This window comes from Lagopus muta, chromosome 1 (genome assembly GCF_023343835.1).
Source record: "Lagopus muta isolate bLagMut1 chromosome 1, bLagMut1 primary, whole genome shotgun sequence".
NCBI lineage: Eukaryota > Metazoa > Chordata > Aves > Galliformes > Phasianidae > Lagopus > Lagopus muta.
In genome coordinates, this window is record NC_064433.1 from 142,090,976 (window position 1) to 142,114,943 (window position 23,968).

The window sequence follows — 23,968 nt, forward strand, 5'->3', positions numbered from 1 at the left end:
CAGTAGACTAATCTTAGGACAGCAAGTGATAGGTGGGTGGTCTGCACTTGAAGTGAACATTTGAAACAATCTAGTTGTTAAATCACACTGTGTATCATAGAGGGAATACACTGCCATCGGTATATCTACACGTAATTCCTGTGCCACCACCACCAGTGGCCATCATTACAACCACAGCATTTGAAATATCATCTTCACTTTTGTTTTTGTTTTTATTTAATGTGGTTCCTTAATTGAAAAATGTGAAAACACAACACTTTTATATAAAATTATGACAGTCATTGTCTAGATGGATATGTGTAGGTTCTCTGGAATTGTGTCTTCTTGCTGTTGGAAGGCTTCATGTGAAAGGAACTTGTCACTTAACATGGTGTAACAGCAATGGTAGGCTTACATCTTATTCGTGTGAGGTCTGCATTTATATGCAATTTGATATTAGATTCTTCCCGCTGAATGGTCTTAATCATTTTGGCAGTATCTGAAAGTAAGAACTTAAATTTAAGAACTAAATATGGTATGAGCATTCTCCTCAGCCAGAAACGACACAGGAAATATTAGGAGGAAAGAACTATAGCCTGGATGCCTGTTGTTTTTTGTTGTTTTTTTTTTTCAGCCTAAGTGTTCTATGTGCAACACTGGCAGCCTTAAGCCAATGTTAAACTTTCATTGATGGTTGAACCCCAGCATGATAGTTTTTCTCTGAAGTTCTATTAGTAGGATCAAGCTGTCATTTCTTTCTTACCTGTACCCAAATGATGTGAAATTGTGAATGAAAGTGATTTTTCAGATACTTCCTTTATTATATATATATATATATTTTTAATCCTGTTTGGTTTTAGTAAATCCTGAAATTTTGTCATCTGTTAGCAGTCTGCTGCATGTAAAGTAATGAGGCAGTTTTTTTGTACAATTCATTGCATGGAATAATAATACCACACAAAGATAAAAATCATGGACATAAGCTTTTCTTTGAAACTAGTTGTTTCAAAGTTAATAGTTAATAGCATCCATAGTGTCACGTGTCATGTGATTGTATCCTTTGGAATTCTGTCTTTACCCTTCAAAACTTAAGTGCACCTGTGCTGTCATGAATGTAATTTTCTCACTTCAAATGTTCTGGTACATGAAAATAAATCTTGAAATATTGTGTACATTCAGCTGCACCCAAAAGCATGGATGGAGGGAAAAGCTAGTAGAGGAACAGGGACAATTCACTAGGAGGAAAAGAAGATGACTATGGAAAGAAGGAAAACGCCTGTTTTGCCTTTAAGCAAATAGTGCATAGTACAGCTAAGAATAATTTCTTCCTTCTTGCTGTGCATTTTTTATTTGTTTTCAATATAATATGGAAAAAGTGTTTTATCATCATGCCATATGTATGGGTCTTGATGTCCTCTTCCTGTTGTCCATTTTATATTTGGCAGATTTTATCTTCTATAGATAGTAAGAAGTTAAAAGATAATTATTCTATTACAAGTTTAAGTGAACTGTTTGTGTGTTCTGATTCTGGGAAGAGTTGAATTGGAACTCACATCTTCAGACAAGAGAGAATTTGCATTGAAGAGAGTTCTTGCAAGAGGCCAGCCATGGGAGGACCTTCAAGCTCTCAGGTGACAAAGTCAACAAACTGTGAGACAGAAATATGTTGGAAACCAGACATTGCTGATTCCAGGGATTTGTCTGGTTTTTGAACTCTCTCCATAAATCTTAGATAGGAATATCTGCTTTATTTTTCTATTTATTTTATGTGAAGTCATTTTTCAACTGGTTTCTTTCTATCATAACATTTATAAGCACATTTCCCTAAATTTGTAGTAGGAGCTGCTTAGCAGAAGATGCTATATACAGCAAACTTTTTTTTTTTTTAAACAAGACACAGAGTTCTCAGGTTTTGATGTTGGGTAGGATCAGCTACTTTTTTTAATTTGTCTTTTGATTTTTGTAGGAAGTGCAAATTTCCATCAGCAGAAGTGTCTTGCGGTTAGTGTGGATATCACAAACTAGAATTAAACCCTCTTCAAGCTTTTTCTTAACCTGTGTGCACAGTTTTAAATTTACCAATTATTGTGCTAGTATAGTTTCATTTCAGCAGAAGCTGCAAATTAAGTGTAATGCTGATAAATCTAGTGTACTATTAAATTTAGTTCTCAGGTGGTGTAAAAGGTTGTTCATGAGGAGAGAGGGAGAACAGGCTGACCAAGTGGATCAGAAGGGGCACAGTGAGTGAATCATATTCTGTTTTGTTCTCTTCCTTTAATTTGCTTTTCTTTCTAAAAATAGAGGAGAGTTTCAAAAGCAAATAGGCTTCATTCCTGCCTGAGAAGGTTGGCATCTGTGCTACAGATTTTTATTACTATTGTAAAGAAAATGCTCCAAAGTCTGAAGTGGATGTAGCCCCAGAATTCCATGGTATTTTCTTGTCTCATCTGTCATCTTTTCTTTGCACCCAATATTTCTTAAAAAGTCTAGAGCTAGATATATATCCTAGAGAATTTATTAGGACTTTCATGTTAATAACAGGTTGTGATCAAAGAAGGACCTAATGATGTACGTCAGAATCAATGTGGGAACTGCAGGGGTGGATTTGTAGTCAGGGTTTGGGAGAACTGCAGCCTCTCCATTAGCACAGCTTGGTGTGGTGCTCACTGCATGGTGCATGCTGGAAGGAGTTCCTGCACAGCTCCTTTCCTCCCATTCATCTTTCTGTTAGTTCCCCTGACAGGAAAAGGTGCAAAATAGATTGCAGGCCAAGAGTTAAAAGAAGATGTTCTTATATTCCATAAATGTTTCTTCTTCTCTGTCGGATTTATATGCATGACAGTTATTATTCAAGGCCACTTCTTAAAAAGAAGAATTCTGATCCCCTTATAGTTATAACATTTAAGTATGTGAACTGAATTCCATTATTCACATCTAAAATTCATGTATCCAATAAAGAGACAAACAAATGAAAGTGTCACTCTGTATAAGGGTAGACGGGGATTTCTTTAGAAAGATATGGCTCATCTTCCTACCCATCAGATTTCTAAATAAGCAATTCTGAGAAAAGCATAAAACCAACAGAGCCTCTCCAAATGGACACTTTAAGGAGTGTCCTCTCAATTGCTCATTATTCAAATTCTGAGACTTCTTTCATGATTCTCTTATTGATTGTACTTATCTTATTGATCCTTTATTTATTGACAAGTGTTTTCTTAAGAGTATACTGGGAAATGCAGAAATGGTAAGCATAAAATTAATATTTTATTGGTTCACTGATTAACTTTTATGTAAGTTTGTAAAGAAACATACATTCAGAAAACATTTTAGAGAGTGTTATTTACTCCTTCTAAGGTCTAGAGAACTGCAGCCTTAGAGAAATTACAGTAAACTTATTATTGTGCTAAATGTAGCCATTTTAAGATTTCATGACCTCAAAAAATACACCATTTCCAAGGCTTCAAGCAGTTTAGCTATACTTGGTTTAAACAGAGAAAATAAGTTATTATATTAGGCTTGGAAACAAAGAGGAGAAAGAAGGAAAATTTGGTAAAGAGAAAAAAAGTAGTGACATTATTTATGGGAAGGAAATGGAAACATGAAGCTTAAGCACAAGTCCTAAATTAGCAGACAGCTTGTATGGATATGCTTGTATTTCAGCCTTCTCTAGTTAGAGGAGGACTATAAATCTACCATGTTCATTTTACAATATTTGCATATATTTATTGTCAGCTTGTAAGTTTCACTTGTATGAGGTTACTGTGATTCACTGTCCAACATGAATAAAGATGTCAGAAGTTGTCCTATATTTTATACCTTTACATTGTTTCTTTTTCTTAATTAAAAAAAAAAGGGGGGGGGGGGCAAAAAAACAAAACCACAAAACAAACTAAAACCCAACAACCCAGAACTGTATAATTTCAGATCCTTCAGCTGGAGAATCTACATTATTATGGTCTGTGTAAACTGAGACCAGTAATCTAGACTTTTAACTAATGGTCCAGGTTTTTAAGTGTTAGACAGCAAATATGAGAAAGATGCATGTAGGCTGATTATGCTGATCATAGAGTTGTCATGATCAGGAGTTTTAGTTTACTAACAGCTATGAAGGAGAGTAATCCACAAACCTATAAAAAGGACTTTTACATATGTAGAGACATAACTGGAAAAAGCACAAAGCACTCTTCTGGGAACGGAGCAAACCTGAAACAGGGAAAAATAGAGTGGAATAGACTCAGAGGGAGCTGGAAGAACATGATTTGGTGATGCTTGCCACATTAGTGAAAAGAAGAGTCAGCTGCGGTTGTATGGGCACCATGTGGATGAGGAGCAGCAACCTGTGTGGTGAAAAGGCCAGTTGAGGCCAACAACACGAGCACTTCTGTAGTGTTGAACTTACTACTTCTTCCAGCTAATCAAGGACAGTTTCTTTGGCATTTCTGCTGCAGTCATCACCATACCTTGTGATATTTGATGGACAGCTTATAGCTTTCATGTATTTTGTATTAGATAATGCTGACAATCTTTTTGGAAGTGTAATGTCACTCACGTACAAGCCAGATTTTGCCTGGGGTAAAGGTCTATAACAAGGCTGAAGATCTTGCTTTCTCCTTCCCCTTCACCTTCCTGAAAAACAATGCCTAAGGGACTGGATTTCATGCATGACAGTTTTTGTGCAAGACACGTACTCCCTTCTGAGTAGGCTGTGATTTCTTAGGAGAATGCATCATAGTCTCTTTGTGTTTATTCACATTCAGGGATGCTTGGTGTCTGGGGGAAAGCTGATTCTAATATCTAGGTTTTCTTTCTGCACTTGTGGTGTGTAGTGGTTGCTGCTTGCATTGCTGAGGTCTGCAGAAGGCTCAGACTCCGTGCCACCCCAGCAGGAATGTCCAAACTCTGCCTAATCTTGTGGAAACAGCACGTTTTGCTCTGCTCCCATGTATCAACATAAGCCCCAGAGACAGCCAACTCTCCCACTGTTAGCTTACTAGCATTACTAACATTAAAGTATTAGAAAAATGCATGCTAATAGCAGAAGTACATAGCAAAAAGACTCTTTTGATTTCAGTAAAGAACAATAACATCTGTTTGCTACTTAAGATCGCCTGTTTGCCTTCGGCTTATTGGGCTTTATCTTAGCCTAGTATAATAAATGAAAGTGTCACCATAAAATTAAATGGCTTCAGGTTAAATCCATCCAATGATTACTTTGGATTTAAGTTCACAGTAATAGCCGCCTTCACATACTGGTCTGAATTTTCTGCCAGTGCTGCTAGGTTTCTGGTAATTGTTTGAGCTGCATACTTTCAAGTAAATTGGCATAAACTGAGAGCCATGTCACTGCTTTATATAGGCAAAGCTTTTTATTAAAAAGAAGATCCTGTTAATAAATGCAAAATCTGTTTGGCATGAAACCAAAACCTCTCAACATCCTTGTTATGAACCTTAGAAAATGTGGGAGAGATGAGTGAGGTGGGTTATGAACTGACTGACTCGCTGAGATCAGAGCAGAGAGTTGTCATCAGCAGTGCAGAGTCCTGTTGGAGGCCTGTAACTAGCGGTTTTCAACACGGGGTGGTTCTGGGTCTGGTCTTGTTCAACATACTCATCAGTGACCTGATTGAAGGTATACCCTTCAATGCACCCTCAGCAAGTTTGTTGATACAATGCTGGGAGGACTGGCCAACACACCTGAAGGCTGTGTTACCATTCAACAAGACCTGGACAGACTGGAGAGCTGGACAGAGAGGAATCTGATGAGGTTTAATAAGAACAAGTATAGAGTCTTTCACCCAGGAAGAAATAACCCCACGCATCAGAACAGGTTAGGGGATGACACTGGAATGGACTGACAGGGAGGTGGTGGAGTCACCGACTCTGGGGGTGTTCAAGGAAAGGCTGGATGTTGTGTTGAGGGACATGGTTTAGTGAGAGCTATTGGTAATAGGTGAACGGTTGGACTGGATAATCTTTTAGGTCTTTTCCAACCTTGGTGATTCTATGATTCTATGATTCGATGACCTGCTGGAGATGAACCCTGCAGAGGACCTAGGGGCCCTGGTGGACAACAGGTGGTCCATGAGCCAGCAGTGTGCCCTTGTGGCCTAGGAGACCAGTGTTATGCCCTGGGATGTAATAAAAAGAGTGCGCCCAGCAGGTCTAGGGAGATGATTCTCCCCCTCTACCCTGCCCTGATGAGGCCACATTTACACTACTGTATCCAGTTCTGAGCTCCCCAGTTCAAAAACAGCAGGGAAGTTGAGGGAGTTCAGTGGAGGGCCACAGAGATAATTGCAACCTGCAGCATCTCCTATGAGAAAAGGCTGGGTAATCTGGGTCTGTTCAGCCTGGGGAAAAGAAAACTGAGAGGGGGTCTGATAAATCTTTATAAATAACTAAATGGAGGTGGGAGGCAAATGGATGAGGCCAGGCTCTTCTTGGTGGTGTGTAGCGATAGGAGAAGAATTAATGGCCTAAAACTTGAACATAGGAAGTTCCTTACTAACATGTGGAAGAATTTCTTTACAGTAAAGGTGAAGAAACACTGGAGCAGGTTGCTCAGAGAGGTTGTGGAGTCTCCTTCTATGGAGATATTCAAGACCTGTGTGGCCACCTACCTGTGTGACCTATTGTACGGTACCTGCTTTAGCAGAGAGGTTGGACTCGATGATCCCTTGAGATCTCTTCCAACGTGTGTGATTCTGTGATTCTGTGAACATGCTTTAGATTAGTTACAAAACTGTTCAAAAGGGCATTATAAAATAGTTTTGGTGAATTAATGTCTTTTCTCTCTTTTTCTCCCCAAGGGTATTTCATGATCATAGATAACAAAAGTTAACTTCAGGATGCTAAAAAGGAAACAAAGTTCACGGGTGGAAGCCCAGCCTGTTACAGATTTTGGTCCCGATGAATCTTTGTCAGACAATGCAGATATTCTGTGGATTAACAAGCCAGTAGGTATCTTTTTCCATAGTTATTAACTGTAAGTTAAATGCAACTGATATTGTTGAAATATGACTTCTAAAAAAAGTTCTGAAATAGTAGTCAGAAACAGTTATTTAGCTATCATTGCTAATCTGCAAGTTCTTTTTTTTTCTTTTTTTTTTCTTTTTTTTTTTTTCAAAAACTCAGAAACTAAATCAAAAGGCTTGTTTTCCACACAGAGGTGATAGGGATGATCAAATAACATTTGCCAAGGTCCATCGACCTGGGTCTCTTCAGCCTTGAGAAAAGAAGACTGAGAAGGGATCTTATTAATGTTTATAAATATGTTAAGTGTGGGAGGCAAAGGGACAGGGCCAATCTCTTTTCAGTGGTATGTGGGGACAAGACAAGGGGAAATGGCCATAAACTGGAACATAGGAAGTTCAGCACAAATATGCTAAAGAGCTTCTTCACACAGGGTGACAGAGCACTGGAAGGCTACCCAGGGAGGTTGTGGATTCTCCTTCTCTGGAGATATTCAAGATCCTCTTGGATCTGTGCAGCCTGATGTAGGGAGCCTGATTTGCAGGGGGTTTGAACTTGGTGTTCCCTTCCAACCTCTACGATCCTGAGATTCTGTGATCTACTGATTGCTATTTTATACAGCCATCTTTTCAACGTCTCTGTTTCCTACATACTTATTATAAGTAGAAGTGAAGTGTGCAAAATGAGCTTTTGAAGAGAATGTCGAAAAGAGCATTTCATTGTTGAAATGGTAGCCAGCAGTTGATAGTTTTGACTTCCAAATCTTCTTTTTTTTTTTTTACATCTCTCATGAATATAGAAGTGTATTTAGACTGTTTATTTTCAAGTACAGCTCATATTTTTCTAGCATAAGTTGACCTACAATGTGCCCTACACGACAGGTAAGTGTAGTATTGTCTGGTGACTTGAAATGAGAGATTGTTTCATTGGGAACAAAGCTATTAGCAGAATGTACAGGATTAAGAAAATGCCTTTGCCACATAAATATATTTGTTATTATTACATCACTTCAGCAATCAGTGTGCTTCTGGGATTCCTATGTTTTTTGAATGATTCATGGTTTTGTAGAGAAGGCATTTTTGTGCTCCTCATATAGGAAAATAGAAAATTTTATTTTGTGACAGTAGAAAGTAAAATATCCCAAAATAAATACCTATTGTTGGTATGATTTCATTTAATGAAACTATCATGTCCATTGCATTATGGATCCCAGATCCATACTGCTTTACTCCCAACTCTTAACACGTAAATCATTTACAAAACCCATATATTAACTATTCATGGTAAATAATTTAAAAAAGCATGTTCACATTTAATTTTGTAATTAGCTCAAAATGTTATTGCAGGAATATATGCAGAGTTATTTATATGTGTTTCTCAGTGCGCAGTATTCAGCTTTTTCCTTGCCATACTGCTAAACAAGATGCCTATTGCTCAGTATACAATATTAAACTTCTACTAAGACAGACAAGAAGCTTATATATAAGCCAAAATTTACAGTTTATGTTATTTCTTTTCAGTTCATACAAGGTTTAAAACAAGGTTTGTATAAAAGTGACATGAGACAATGCATCAGATGCCTTCCACTTTCAGATTATTATTTTGGGCCTAGAATATACAAAAAATAGAGGTATTCAATTCAGGTCAAATGTGATTACATTTAGGTGAGCATTAAATGAAGTAAATATTCTGGCCATTTCTTGATATCAGAAGATGTGAACTGTTGTAAATGACTGTATAATTTTTTTCTGCAAGTTGGTGTAAATTCACTTTTATATCTCAGGGTTTTTTTGTTTGGATAATTTTTTGCCTGCTGAAGTGTCCTTTTTAATTTTTTTTTTCTGAAATATTTGACCCTACCAACTCTGATTCATTACACTTGTCTGGCTTCAAGATGCTTCAGCAGTGTTTTCATTTAAAAGCAGAAAAATAAAGTCCAATGCTAAACCCCTATACTGATACATTTTGCTTTCTCATTAGACATTCAGTGTGGTTGGCACTGAATACAGCCTTAATAATGACTGTTTTGAGATAAAGACCTAAGTAGTTTTAGAAATGAGCTATTCTCTTACAGAAACAAAACTTGTTTTGAACAAAAGTATATCCTGTTATAGAAGAAGTTGTTTTCTATGACAGTCTTTTTCTATGTTTATTCTGATGATTTTAATCTCTATGCCTCTTAGTTCATTTATGGAATTATGAACTGAAATAAAATCAATTCATCTAAAAAAAAAAAAATCAATTCACCTAAATGTGAAATTAAATTTTTCCACAGATATTTTTATTTAATGTATTCACCCAATTTATAACATCTAATAATATCACATGTTTTCGGTATATGAAGTGTGCCAAGTTGTCATTTGAAAATGAATAGGATTGCAGAAGTAGAAAGGGTAGAATCTTTACTCTCAGTAGCCTGGCTCTTAATACTTAGTTTATGAATTACACAACCAATTAACAACTTGTTTTGTATATTTCAAAAAGTCAAGACTGCTCACTTTTGAGATTAGGACCTTAATACATGTATCATGATGTAAAAGAAAACCACAAATGTGTGTTTAGAAGAAGTGTCAGTACAACTTAGAGAGGATAAATATTTGAGCTGGTTTTAAACATTAAAGCAACCTTGTAATGTATTTTTTTCTTTTCCAGTGGGTACACTCTTTATTACGAATCTGTGCCATCATCAGTGTTATTTCTGTTTGCATGAACACTCCAAAGACTTTTGAGCATTATCCTCCTCTCCAGTATGTGACATTTGCGCTTGACACTCTACTGATGTTTCTTTACACTGCAGAGATGATAGCAAAAATGCATATCCGTGGCATAGTTAAGGTAAGTATTTGAAAATTAACCTGTATATGCTCAAGGAAATTGAGATGGATACATGCCACTGACATCTGATCTTTCTTTCATAACTTCTCAGTTCCTTTTCTATGAGTGTTCTTAGCTGCAAGTGACACTATGGCATATAAAAAGACAGATTGAGAAATATGTGACTTTACTGCATAGTTAATCTCCACCTAAATTTAATACCAACATTCATAATAATAGTTTACTACTAAGAAATAGATAGTGTCATTGTATTAATTTAAAGAATGAAGAGCAAAATAAGTTGCATGTACATTAGCAATAATCTTTTGTAAGTGTCTGGAGATGCATATATTGATATAGAACTTGGATTGCCTTTTCACAAGACTGGATATTTTGTTGCACGATTACTTATTTAAGTAAGAAAGAGCATTATGTCCTACTGTGAGCTGAATGAAAACATAATCTTGCTTTACTGTATTTTTTTCCTTAATAGAATGCATATTGGTAAACAAATGATTCTGTTATCATATATTTACTGTTGTTGCTGGACTAAGTTTATATTGGTAGTTATGATGTGGGAGAACATTAACCTGCAGAATTTTTCAGTAGCCATCAATTTTTAGCATTATTTTACTGATCATTTCTAGTCTTCAGTAAAAAAAAAAAAATACAAGTTTGTCTTATATATAGTAAAATACATCTGCTGTGCTTGTTAACAATACAATCTTGTCACTACTGCAGAGAGCAGATTATCACTGCGTTATTCTTCCTTTCACTGCTGAAAGGTCTGGTGACTCCAGAGACAAGTTCTACTTAGCCCTTCATTTTGTTCTGAGTTTGTGGGTAGCACTTTTTGTTTGCTGCCAAACTAAGCTATTATGCCACCATATGTAATGAATTTTAATAGTAAAAGCTGGAGCATTATTAATATTAGTATTTAGGAAGTAACTGACATAAGATGATTCTGATAAAATATTCTCATGTTATGTAAAGCCAAAGTAATCCTTTGTGAAATGGTATTTCTGGCTACAAGCTATGCTTGCTTATTCAGAAATATCCATTAGACAGGTTGTTATGAGGATAATTAGTCCTCAAAACATTATGGGGAATTAGTGACCAGTATGAGCATTTGAACAGCGCAGAGTTAATGAGTTACTATTATAGCCAGTGTGGGCTTTGTAAAGAAACAGGTATGTAAATATTATAGCAGAAAGAAAGAGATGAATGATCAACAGCATGACTTTTCTACAGAGCTTGTTTTCTCAGCCTTTGTGCATGGAAATACCAGCTTCACTCACAGTCAACACCTAGGGGCAATAAATAACATACTGATGTATATTCTAACTTTTTTCACTGGATTGTTTAAATTGTTGTTTGTGTGGATATTATGAACTTATCTTTGAAGCATATCTGATGAGTTTGTCCTCGGAGAATGAGTAGCTGTCTGGAGTTTGTTCCACTGTCCTGACTCATGTTATACATGTACAAATGAGGATTACTTGATTTGCACACTGATATTTTAGTCTTCCTTTATGGGATAAAAGTATGGTAAAATAGATCATGCATAACCAGTGTTGTGAAAGATAAAGTAGAAACTGACTGCATTTATTCTTACTGCATTTATTGTTATTTTAACAAATGAGTATTTGCTTATGATTAATGTCTTTAGCATTCATCACTGAATGCAGTTATATTTGAATGAATTACTTTCTTTGATGCTATTTATGGTTTGTTGTAGAATAGTTAAGGTTGGAAGGGACTCTCAGAAGTCATGTGGTTCAACCAACTGCCCAGGGCAGATCCTGTTAGATGAAGTTGTCCACAGTTGTGTCCACATGAACTGTTGACTCCTCTACGGATGGAGATTCCACAAGCTCTCTAGGAAGCCTGCTACAGAATTTGATCAAGCTCAGGCAAAAAATATGTTTCCCTAGTACTTAAGCAGAATTTCTATGTTCCATCTTGTGTGCATTGTATCTTGTGTCATCACTGTGGACCTCCAAGAGTTTCACTCCATCCTCTCTGTATCCCCTGATGAGACAGTTGCAGACATCAGGAAGCTCTCCCCTTCACCTTCTCTTCTGAAAGCTCAACAGATCCATGTCATTCATCCTGACTTCCTGCCCTTTTCAGTGGTCCTCTGCTAGACTAGCTCCATTATGTCTGTGTCTTTCTTGTACTGGGGAGCTCCAACCTCAACTCAGCTCAAAATGAGGTGTGGATGTGGTCCCACAAGTGCTGATTAAAGGGAACAGGTTATTTCACTGGGCCTGCTGGCTGCACTACTGATGTGTTTAGGATGAATTGTAGCTGAACTATGTGAACTTGTATTATATAGTGTAATCTTCATAAAACAACGTTAGAATAGGATTATAATTAATTTGTGTGATCCTTTAAACTAAGAAGTAAAGAAGACTAAACTAAGAAGTTAAGAAGTATGCTATCTACATGTTTCTTTGAATGTTAATCAATAAATAATCCATTTTTAGTGAATTATTTTATTTGCTCTTCGGATTATTGATTCTAAGGAAAATATTGCTTCAATTATTCTTCCTATAACTCCACCAAGAACATAATTATCTATGGACATAGTGGCAATCGAAGTAAAATACAGCACTGTTTAGAAGCCTATTAACGTATGTTAAAGGTATTGTATATAAAACATCTTTATTGAAGAGAAAATGTCTGTAAGTTATGGTCCTGATTTAAGTGCATTCAAAACTTTTAGGGAACATGGGATCAATTAATATATTGCTGTATGATTCTACTGAACTTTACCATCAATCAGAAATTCTGTAGAGCCTTTGGATTAGAAGTGCTAACAAACTTTTCAACATTGATTAATGCAAAATTTTGGTCCAGAGAGAAATCTAATTTATGGAAAAGATAGGCACTATCCACTTAATACTCAATTTATAACAGTATAAGTATAGCTGAGCTAAGATTTTTTAAAATGTTAAGTCATGTCTACTTAACACCTTCTGAGGACAAATCATAAATTTATATCCTCTTGTTCCCAAGGGGTTTAGAAAAGGTAGTTTCTGAAAATTCTAGACTTTTCTCTGTAAAAAGATTCTCTTTTCCCTGTGTGAAGTAAGTGACAAAAAAAAGTGATGCATTCATCCAAGTGCTTTGTTACCTCAGAAGGGAAGTTAAACTGAAATGTTGCCATGGCGTTGTATCTTCTAGTGCTCATGTTTCTTCCTGAATAATTATTCTTGCTAATTGAGTCTATTTAAAATTTGGGCCACTTGTACCTTGTAAGTAATAGTTGTTGCTTGCCACATTTGACAAGACAATTGATTCAGTCAGAGGACTTTATGAATTACAAAGGCACTGACCATACTGATATTTACTGATTATGCTGTTGGCTTCTAGTAGGTGTTTGTTATGCTGAAATGGCTCTTCTGGACCTATTGAAATGGGGATAAATGTGCAGTCAGATTATATTATGTGTATAGGCACTATCTGGGAAGAAAAGACTGCAGAGCCTATGACAGGATACTAGTATAATATTTTTTATATTATAGGCTATTGTTACTTCTCATAATTTTAAACAAATGCTAATAACATTTATACCCTAGAAACTCATCTCTGAAAAATGTAGTACAGGCTACAATTTCTTACTGCCTGAGGTCTTCTAAAATATGAAATTCTAGGACCGTTTGTGCAATGTTGGCTGTCTACATTATATAAAAATGTGTGTATGAACATTAAAACCATCTTGTAATGACTTGTAAAGTTCTATGAGATGGAGAATTAGACCAAGTCTGTTTGTTTCTTACATTATAATTTGACACTTGAATTCTAAATAATATTTTGAACTGAAGAATGTTGGCCTGTGTTACAACTCATTGTGAAATAATGTGAAATAGCTCAGAAAAAATAGTGTGCACACAGTATTAAACATATTTGAAATAGATTTGAAATTGAAGAATAACTTTCAAGAATACTATCTGGTCTCCAACTGCCATTAAAAGTTAGGTATTTATCACTGTCAAGTAAATTATTAAGTAGGTATAAAAGAAAATGTGGCACATAAATTAGTGGATTATCTGGATTACTCATGCCAATATTTCTGTAGGAATAGCATACGAAGCATGCTAGGAGGTGGCTACTTAACTGCAGTATGTCTTAAAAAGGCCTAATATTTCAGAAATTAAAAATTGTTATCTGATGTGGTATGTGGGAAAAGACTAAGAATTTAACAAAACCAGCTTACTGTGAATTTTAGTAATAGGATGTTTTGATTGAGGGAATTCACGCTTCTATTTTAATCACTGGTATCAGCAGAATACAAACAGTAGGTATCACTATCACGAATGAAAAAAGTCTCCCAGTCCTTACACGATGTTCAATCTCATCATTCATTCAGTTCACTGAAGAATTCTGACGTGTTTCAAGAGGTTACTTAATTTCGTTATATTTTTTGATCCTCTCACAAAGAAGATGGAAATACATTAACTTAGGTCATCTTTCACAGCTATACTTAGGTACATCTGCTCAGCAGATACGGGCTAAATCACAGTCCCCTGAAACAAAAATCCTGTGGTACTAAGCTGGCTGCATGGTGCTATGTAATATCAAAGATTTAGCAGAAGTCAGGGATATCTTTTATGACAGCACAGCAGGCAGTGATGGCTTTGTTATCAACCAGCCTCTAGAAGAATTCATTTTCTGGCAGGAAGGGCAGGGAGACTAACTTCTGATGGAAAGACTAAGCTTTTCTTTCCAACAGTGTGATACAAAATTAAGTCATACTTTCTAATAATCTGTCTTCTGAAAATCGTGTGAGCAAGGTAAGGATACCTTACTTTAAAGACATTGTTTTATAAGTTTTTACTTTCAGACTTTGTATTAGGAGAAACAGTCCAAGTAAACTACTTGCATTAGACACAGTTGCCCTGGTAGCATTTAAAATAACCAATGAGAAAAATGTGCCAAAGTCCAAGGAGCTGCAGAAACTATGACTAGATTGCAAAAGAATTCACACCTATGTCTCAGTTGAAAATTCTGTCTCTAAAGAAGAAGAGATGAATGAAATTGGTTTCACCCTGCAGACATTCTGATTGCAACTTTTAGTCTCAGTCACGATGGTATTACACCTACATCATGTGAAATGGAGGCATGGTTCATCTTATTGCTCTGATACCGAAGCAACTCTCTCAAATAAAAGGTGTGAGTATTCCCTCCTCTGTCTGTTAGAAAAAGTCTAGTTGACCCTTGTTTTGGTATTATTATGGCAAAAATTAGAAATGTCTTTTATGGGATTTAATAGAAATGTTTTTCTTTCCATATGTCAGCTAACAAAGGAAATTACAGGAAGCCAGAGGTAATAGCCTTGACATTTCTACTGTTGTTAAATCAGCTACATTCACAGCAAACTTTTGTACAAACTAAAGGAGTTGTGACTGAAAGTGTTGGAGTTTCTTCAGTAGCACAAATTGTTATTCAGTGACTTCAGTATTCCTCCAAGTCTGAAGTCATACAGGAGCTGAAATAAAGCTTAATCTGCCCCCAGCCCCCATCACAGACAGACAAGGAGCTGTTTCTATTAAATACTGCTGGCTTGGTTCCTTCATTACCCAAAATCAATGGCTTTCAGCACGTCAGGTGTTACTGGGCAGTGTTAGTGCTATACAGGCAACCCATTACCATCACCATTTTTCTGACACGTGCTTTGGTTGCTGTAGCTGCTATCTGTGTGCTCTGGGTGAGAAAGGTGAGGACAGAGCTGGCTGAAGGCTTGTCTGAACAGCATGAACTTGCTGCTATGCTCAGTTCTCTGCAGCTAAATGGGGCTGTGCTCCTACAATACAGGCAGCTGGAGGTGGAGCAGGAACTTCTGCCTTGTGATGACTAATCTGGTTGCAATCATTTAATTAGTCTCTGCCATGCTTTCTAGTTGCATATTGCCTCTTTTTTTTTTTTCAGTCATTTTTTGCTTGCATTAAATACGTTTTTGCTTCTTAGTTTTAGGATTCAAAATAGAAACAGTTTTAGTAGAACTCATCAGAACTAACTTGTGGGTCTGTAGTTGTCTGTAATTAGCTGTTTACATTGTGTCTAATAGAGGCTCTTCCAAAAGTTAGTTCAGCTGGCCTGTTGATCATAAGGGAAGCTTCAAGTAATGAGTCTGGGCAATATCACTTAATCTTTAGGCATCTTGCAATGAGTGGTTAAACTAATTCATTAGAGTTTTTGTTTTTTTTAATTGATCACTCCAGAAAATATACCTGTAGCTGGTTGCCAGCTTAGTTTTTAACTGTGGCATTAGCTCAGTTGTGCTTAAATGATTTTGTTCCATAATAATCCTCATCTAGAAGTTCATCTTGACTCATAAATTAACAAATTGTTGTTTAACTTACTGCAAATATCTTTTTTTTTTAGCCTTCTTTTTAGTATTTTTAACATTAAGCATTCTACCTTCAGCTAATGAGAGTGGAGAAATTACAAAATCAGTCTAGTCCTTCTGATGAGTCATTGGTGATACAAATTTATTTTCAGTGAAACCCTGTCAGATCATTCAGTAGCTTTCAGCAACTTGATCAGGTCAGTTTGTCCTGTGCTACACTCTGAATACAGAAGATGGAAATTCCAAAATGCCTGCACTCTCTGGCTTTAGATAAGCTGGTTACTCTGCGGCATTAAATTAATTAAGGATTGGGAAGTTGTTTTCGAAGGTCAGGTGGGAGAACAGAATATGTGGCTCCTGTTCTCCCATGTCATTGTGCACAGATGGCTTGTGGTGCCTGGTGGTCCGTACTCAGCTGGGTGTGCAAGTCACAGACGGGATTGAGATCCTCAACATGGAAGGCAGGAAAGTAGCCAGCAGAATCAGTGGTGGGTATGAGACAATTTTAAGATTCTGTGATTGAAGATAGTGTAATGCTGTGGAGGGAAAAAAAATAGAGAATATTACTTGCCACTGGTAACAAAAATGCTCATGAAGAAAACATGAAGCAAAGTTCCATTAACTTTAATTTTGAGTTTTGATTATGCCTACGGATTATGAAGTGAAAATTATTTGTCCTTACAGTAAATTATTTTACATATCTATATGAAGGATTAGAATTATGTCCTTTGTATAAGGCTACTAGAATTCTAAATGTTTAGTGCAGGTCTCGTGATATTCTATGCTGGGAGAATGTATTTTACAGCAAATTGTCTTAAAACTTAAATACTGGAATATCCAGTTAAACATCTGCGGCAGCTATGATCAATAGGCTTCAAATTTCATAACAGTATTGATATTCATTACTAGAATAAGCCTTTCAGTCCTATGTTTGTTGCAGTTCTGCTAAGCACGTATCCATTGCAAGGACATTGCTTTCCAGCCTATTGGGATCCTGTTGCTAGCCGAATGCTCTGATGCTGTTTTCAATCACAGGAAATTTAAAAAATTAAAACTGATTATCACGAGAAAAACACATAGGAAATTGCCCACAGCATGCTGTTAGTTCATTGTTACTGCCTGGGGGCAGGGTAGAGCCTGCTGCACTAAAATACACACACCTGTCTCTATGGTTACTTGCTCCCGGTTTTGATGGAGTGTTTATTGCAGGGAAGTAATGACTCATATTACACAGTGGGGCTTTTTGCACAATTTTTACCTTTGATTATGAGAAAATCAAAAGCATTTAAAATTACTTACTAAGCTTACATAGGCAGTATTTCAAAAATAAAAATAATTTCTCTAACCAGTCAGTGGGTCATAGAAGTTTTTTGTTGAAAATTATTTTGGGGGCATGGATAAACATGTCCAGTGTATTTAGTGAATTGCTGTGGAGATCATTATTTAACCTTGGAGCTGATAAGAAAAAATATAAAATATTTCTTCCATAATGTATTTTTAAAATACTTTAAAATATTGCTTTCTTATGGCTTCACTATTTCCATAAGCTTTTCCTGGTCTTTGTAGAATAAAATGGCTTCATCAGCTTTTAGTAATGCAAATTAACAAATGATAAAATCCTCCTTCTGAAAAAGGCCTCTTCCTTATGTACTCCATCTTTCATCACTGTGGCTGTTTTCTGTTGAAGGAGAGCTGCCAGTGATGGTTGTAGATGTGAGTTTGCCTATCAAATCTCCCAACTCAAATCTCTCAGCTGTATCTGATATTTCCAGGTTTGAGCTCTCAGCTTGAAACATCTGGATCCAAAGCAACCCATTGTATCTGGAGACCTGACAGTTTGTGGATGGCAGGATCCTGCCCAAACAGCATGTCGCCTTCTCAAGGCATCAGAGTACCACCAAAAAAAAAGCAAATATTCATGCACATGGAACTGGTTAAAGAACTGGAGTCTACCCACAGGACTGGCGTCTTGAGGAGGTTATGCTAGCAACACAGTATTGATGATGATTCTGGGTTGGAAGACATCCATAGAGATTGTAGTAATTTGTTGAAAACAGGGCTTTCAATTTATTTATCCATTGTGCTATGAAGCTGTCTTGAATATTTCCAAGAAGGGAGGTATTAGAAACCCAGACAATATAACTGGGCATCCTTTCCATTGTTTAGCTTTTCTCACAGTAAATATTTTTTTTCTTGTGTACATCCTGGAAACAGTGCAGTTTCAGGTAGCATATTAATCCTGCTCCTGATTAGCCATTTTAAAAGTTGATGAACCATTAAGATATCCAAGGGAGCTGTGTCAGCTAGGAAGACAATCCTTATGGCACTGAATACAGTTGGCTAATGAGCAGATGGAGGGGGAAGTGAAATTCAGGCTGTCTATGTGGTAACCCATGAAATCTCTCTGCAGGATGTGTTGTTGGCACCCATCTGCTGCGGAGCGGTGTCTGTAGAAAGCAGCTGTGTTACACACTGGTGGAACTTCCCACCCACACAGGTTCTGTAGGCATACCAGGTGCTGACAGGGAAATGTGAGTCCCCTGTTAACTACAGGGGAAGGCCATGCCTGGCAGCTCTCCACATTGAACTCTCCACATTATTTATGCTTCAGCTGAATCAAGATGCTGTATGCTGATGTTGCGGGTAAAAGAGGGGTGTTGAGGCGTTCTGTTCTGTTTGCCTGTGAAAACAGTCATTCCTTTTGATGCTTTTGTACTTGAGGGGAGGAATGTTATGTTTTCATGCCTGTTAAACTTCAACAGTTCTGTTTTAAAATAAGTTTTTTAACTCATTTTGTGTTAGAGGATTTCTGGCAAGTCAAATGGACTTCACTTGACTGTTTGAAAGTCTTGACTCTTGGTTCATTGAAGGGAATTCTTTAATTCCCTAAAACTATTCCCTTTTGTGGATTGCATAGGTCTTTCTCTGAACTGCCCAATTAAAATTCTATTTCTGATCTAGTTTTTTTTGTTTTCTAGGTAATTTTTGCTACTAGTGGTAGCAACTGAGATGATGAATAATACAGATCAGAAGCCTCTGATTATAATATGAAAAGTCAAATACTAAATTTGATTAACTTTGTTACATAAGTTGACAAAAATCAAGCATGTCTTTGGTCTGCACCTGAGATTGTCTTTTCATGAATGAAATATTCATAATAATTCCTAAAGTAAACTGAAAATTTCAGCAAATTCACTTTTTTTTCTTAATTTTATAATACGATAAAGTAATGGTGCTGTCGTCACTATTGCTGTTTTGTAATGGTGGATTACATTTGTGTATGTTGTCTGTTTGTAGCATGCATAGAATTACCCTCTAATTTAAACAAAAGCTATGTTTTGTTTTCTCCTATTATGATTAGGGTAGCTTTGTTTTGTTTGCTGTAATATCAAGTGATTTTTTCCAAGGCTTCTCTAGTACAGAATACAAGATTAATGTAAATACTGCATTGTGTGTTATGACAAAGATAAATTAAACAATTTGTAACATGTTTCTTGGAAGCATTTGATGATGGAGCAGTTCAGTGCAGAACACAATTAGATACAAATTGAACTTGTGTAACTTGGTACAGTAATATTATACAACTATAACCATTCAGAGTTATGTTTCACAATTGTAATTCCACTGGCTCTTCCAGATGAACTGCTGTTATGTGCTGTTTTATCTGTAATGTACTGGCTGTGACTGAAAAAGTGTTATCATTCTGCATCTCAGTACTGCCATAGGGGTGTCAGCATACAAAGAAAATCAAAAATGAAGAAATGAGTAACATTGTACTCTGTTATTGTACTGGTGATGGTATTAGAGAAAAAAAGGGTGAGATAAGGAGAGTACAGGGAAGATATTTTGTTTTGGGCCTGTTTTCAAATATGCAAAGGAACAGTAAGATGTTATGCTGAATTTGAGGTATTCTTTCTTAGTTATAGCTGTATTGCCATGGCAGGATTAACATGTTCTTTTTCAGGGCAGAGAATATTGCAATTAAGACTGTTATTGCTGTTCTTTTGGAATATCAAATTCCAGATTAATTCAGATGAGCATCTCTAAGAGCGAAGCAGCCCTCTGATCCATTCCACATGGAGTGTTTACCAAGAATGCCATTTCCTTTGTTTTGTACTAGTCTGGCAGTGGTGCTGGCCTGGAATAAATAAGTGCCGAGGGAGAAGATTAAAGGTCTATTAGGAGAAACTGTTTGGAGAGACCAGGAATGATGCTTGCAAAATAGCGAATAGAGAGCTAATAAAGAAAAGATTGATCCATTTAGCTAAGCTATATTGCAACTTTGACCTTCACATTTTTCATGTTTTGGTTTTTTTGTTTTTTGTTGTTTTTTTTTAAAGGACTAGCATTAACTGCACTGTCAGAAGAAAAGAATTTTGTTGTCTATATAAACCGTATTTCTGCTGGAGAAACTTCCTTTACTTGCTGTGTACATTAAAGAATTCAATGTCCACTGCAGACAATAGAGTGACAGCAACTTTAATAACTTTATGAGTTTTTGATTGAGCTTCAGCATGAGGTTTTAGTCTACAGTACTAATCCTTCATCTTTTGTAAATGTTTAGACCACATTTCAAAAACTTATGAACCAGAATGTTAATGATATAGAACAGTGCATTCACAGTAAAATGCTAAACAACTTCATTAATAATTCTCAATTTCCAACAGACATGATGAAAAAAAGATGAGGTATTAACAATTTACTGTGCTTTAACTGCTTTAGGTAAAGAAGTAACTGTATTTAACCACATGCATTTGTATTCCTTTCCATGTGTGAGAACAGAATGCTGTTCACTTAGTGAGCATTTGAACCCAGAGCTTCTTTAAAAGTTGGAATAGAGTGAATGAAACTCACTGCTCAGTGCTATCAATATGTGAATATTAGTATGTGTTAAATCTGAATTAGATTTTTTGTGGAAAGTAAGTAGCACTAGAAGTCAGTATCCAGGTTCATATTAAAAAGAATATTCTGTTTTTCGTATTAAACAGGACGTGATTCTGTCTTACAAATTCCTTCAACCCCCATACACTGTATATACACTTTTAAAGACTCTCCACCATGCCCACTGCCAGCCATCGGCATGTGTGAAAACAATTTAGCCAAGATGTGCAAAGCAGACAGGTCCAGCAACTCCCCAGAATGAGTGGTCTCTGTGAATGTAATCCAGGTGCCCAGTGAACCCCTTCTCTTACTGGAAGGATGTGCTGATGTGGAGAAATGTGAGTGAGAAAGCTGAAAGGGGTCATGACATCCTCTTCTGTAAGGAAAAGGATCAGAGCTGATGCAATCATGCCATGTGTATTGTGGAGAGTAAAAGCAATTTCTAAAAAAAGATTTAGCTTTTTGTGAGTACTTGTGGGATAATACAGAGGAGAGTGAATACAGGAACTCCTGCACAAGCTCATGCTCAAATCTGTATAGCACGACTCAGGGAAAACTTCTTGCTTAGAGAAACGGTGCTGAGGAGATGAAAGGTGAGTTTTTCAGCTAGAGAAAGACGAATCATCATCATTGTTCATAGGTACAATTGAAGGCTGCCTGTTGAAATGCCTCTGGAGATTTGTTTAGTGAGTGGGAACAGGGATAAGTGGTGTCTGCTTCATAATTACTGAGCATAACAGCTGAAACAACTGTCCTGCCTTGAATGAAGATTTTCTTAGCTCAGACTTTACTATGGAACCAAGTCTACTTTCTTCAGAAGGGACAGGTTAAAATTATGATGCAGAGGTTCTTATTTGGTTCTTGATTTGGAAATTTCCTGATTTGCAGTCCTTGTTCAGGAGCGGTTCAGGTTGGATATCAGGAAAAGGCTCTTCACCAGAGAGTGGTCAGGCCCTGGAACAGGCTCCCCTGGGTAGTGGTCATGACACTGAGCTTGCTGAAGTCCAATGAGCCTTGGAGACGTACGGTCTGATAGTTGGGTGGTCCTATGTGGAGCAAGGAGTTGTACTCAGTGATCTGTATGGGTCCCTTCCAACTTGGGATATTATATGTTCCCATGATACTATGATTCTCATAGTTAGTAGCTTGAGGACTTAAAGATGATTATGAGTTAGAAAATATCCTGACTGAAAAAGAGTGTTAAGGTTCTCTGCCCTTTATTTTTAATTTGAAAATCACTTACTGCATTACCCTTATATTCTTCTTTTGTTTGCTTCTGCCCTAAATAATTTGTGCAACTGAAATAAAACTTCACAAATATTTTATCTCTATTTACACAATACATCTTGCTGTCACCTACTGCAAGGCATGATAAATCCTTTCTAGGATAGTGTATGACATTGAAAATATTATATTAAAACAAAACTACTTGTCTGTGCTTTTTGAATTGATGAAAATGCTGAGTCGTTTAAAACAAGTACTGAAATAGCTATCACTGGGACAGGAAACAGTGCATATCAAGCCAGGAATCACATTTCTGTCAAAATTCAGTCCAGTAATGTCTTCAAGATTTCTGAGAACTGACAATTATTTTCATTCATATCTGTGACAAGTGGATGAATAACACTGTAACTGAAAGAACACTTAAACAGAAAAAAAAGAACCAGAGGATGTATAAGGCAGAGGAGGGTACACTCAATCTGTTGTGAGAAAGTTCATTTGGAAAGGGATAATTTTTATGTACCCTACCAATATCTCTGCACACATTTTTGTTCCAAGATAGCATAAAACTGGGTTATCCACATTTCTTAGGTCTAGTTTTTTCTGGTCTTTATTTTGGCACACTGCATCTATCTACATGCATTTGATCTCCAACTTCTGTGTTCCATGAGCTACCACAGAATTCTGTAACCTTCAGATGTAATCTCCTTAATGATTTGTTTTGTTCCACCCCCCCCCCCCCCCCCCCCCCCCCCGTACAATGGTTGAAATAAAGTATGAGTCATTAGCAGTGTTCTGTTGTATTATGTTGTGGAGGGTGTGTATTTCATGTCTTTGGGAATGGCATGGAATGTGGGGATACCTAACTGTGCAAACTGGAGCATTAATGGAGTGCAATATGGAAAGAACTGAGTTTTGCTGCAGCCCTCTCTGTGCTGCCTTTTAGGAGTGGTCTCTGGATTCGACCATTGCCAAACCCAAGCTAAAGTATTATTTTAGAGAGCTAGTTGAAAAACATCTAAAACAGAACCTGTGAACAGATAGGAAAGCATACGCGTGACCAAGGATACAGTGCTCAGTTTTCTTTCCTAAATCTCTTTTAATCAGTATTTCAGAAGCATACTCTGAATACCTTGTGCTAAACAATCAGTGGAAGTGCCAGTAATATAGGAGTTAGAAGTTTCACCATACAGAGTATTATCAAAGCTTAAAAAAGAACTGTGAGTTTGAGATGATAAGGAGTTGCTCAGGAAATGTCTGAAACAACTGGAAAGCCTATGTTGTGTCAAGATGCAAGTATCATACTATGGTCAGAACAGTGTTCATTTTTGTGTATATGCTTTTTTCAATTACATCAAGGTATAAATAACAGGCCTCTTAAGAAGTTCTTTTTGACTCAAGCTGAGGAGAAGTGCTGTACAAGAAAGAAACTACCAGAGACAGCTTCTTTTTTCCAACTACATTTGTTTAGGATATTACTAAATTCTGACAATCAAACAACAACCTCTTAGCTTTTCTTTCTGTCTTGTAGGGGGATAGCTCCTATGTAAAGGATCGTTGGTGTGTGTTTGACGGATTCATGGTCTTTTGTCTTTGGGTGTCCCTGGTTTTACAGGTAAGTATTCCACTTACTTTTTCAATAAATTGTTCCTTAATCATGAAAAATACATGGCATAAACAAGTAATTATGAGTTCTGGAAGTATAATTCTACATGGATCAAGCTGTTTTTTAATAATATGCCAAAT

The 23,968-nt window shown here is 36.6% G+C and overlaps 1 protein-coding gene across 3 annotated transcripts in view; it reads left to right on the top strand.

The window, feature by feature from the left end:
• The window catches only part of NALCN (sodium leak channel, non-selective), a 212,504-nt gene that overhangs the window by 3,380 nt on the left and 185,156 nt on the right, over window positions 1-23,968 (top strand). For all 3 annotated transcript variants that reach the window (XM_048929331.1, XM_048929321.1, XM_048929339.1), the window contains exons 2-4: window positions 6,789-6,935; window positions 9,604-9,786; window positions 23,754-23,837. In XM_048929331.1, the coding sequence (XP_048785288.1) occupies window positions 6,828-6,935; window positions 9,604-9,786; window positions 23,754-23,837 (375 nt within the window). In that variant the 5' untranslated portion in view covers window positions 6,789-6,827. The remainder of the gene's footprint in view (window positions 1-6,788; window positions 6,936-9,603; window positions 9,787-23,753; window positions 23,838-23,968) is intronic.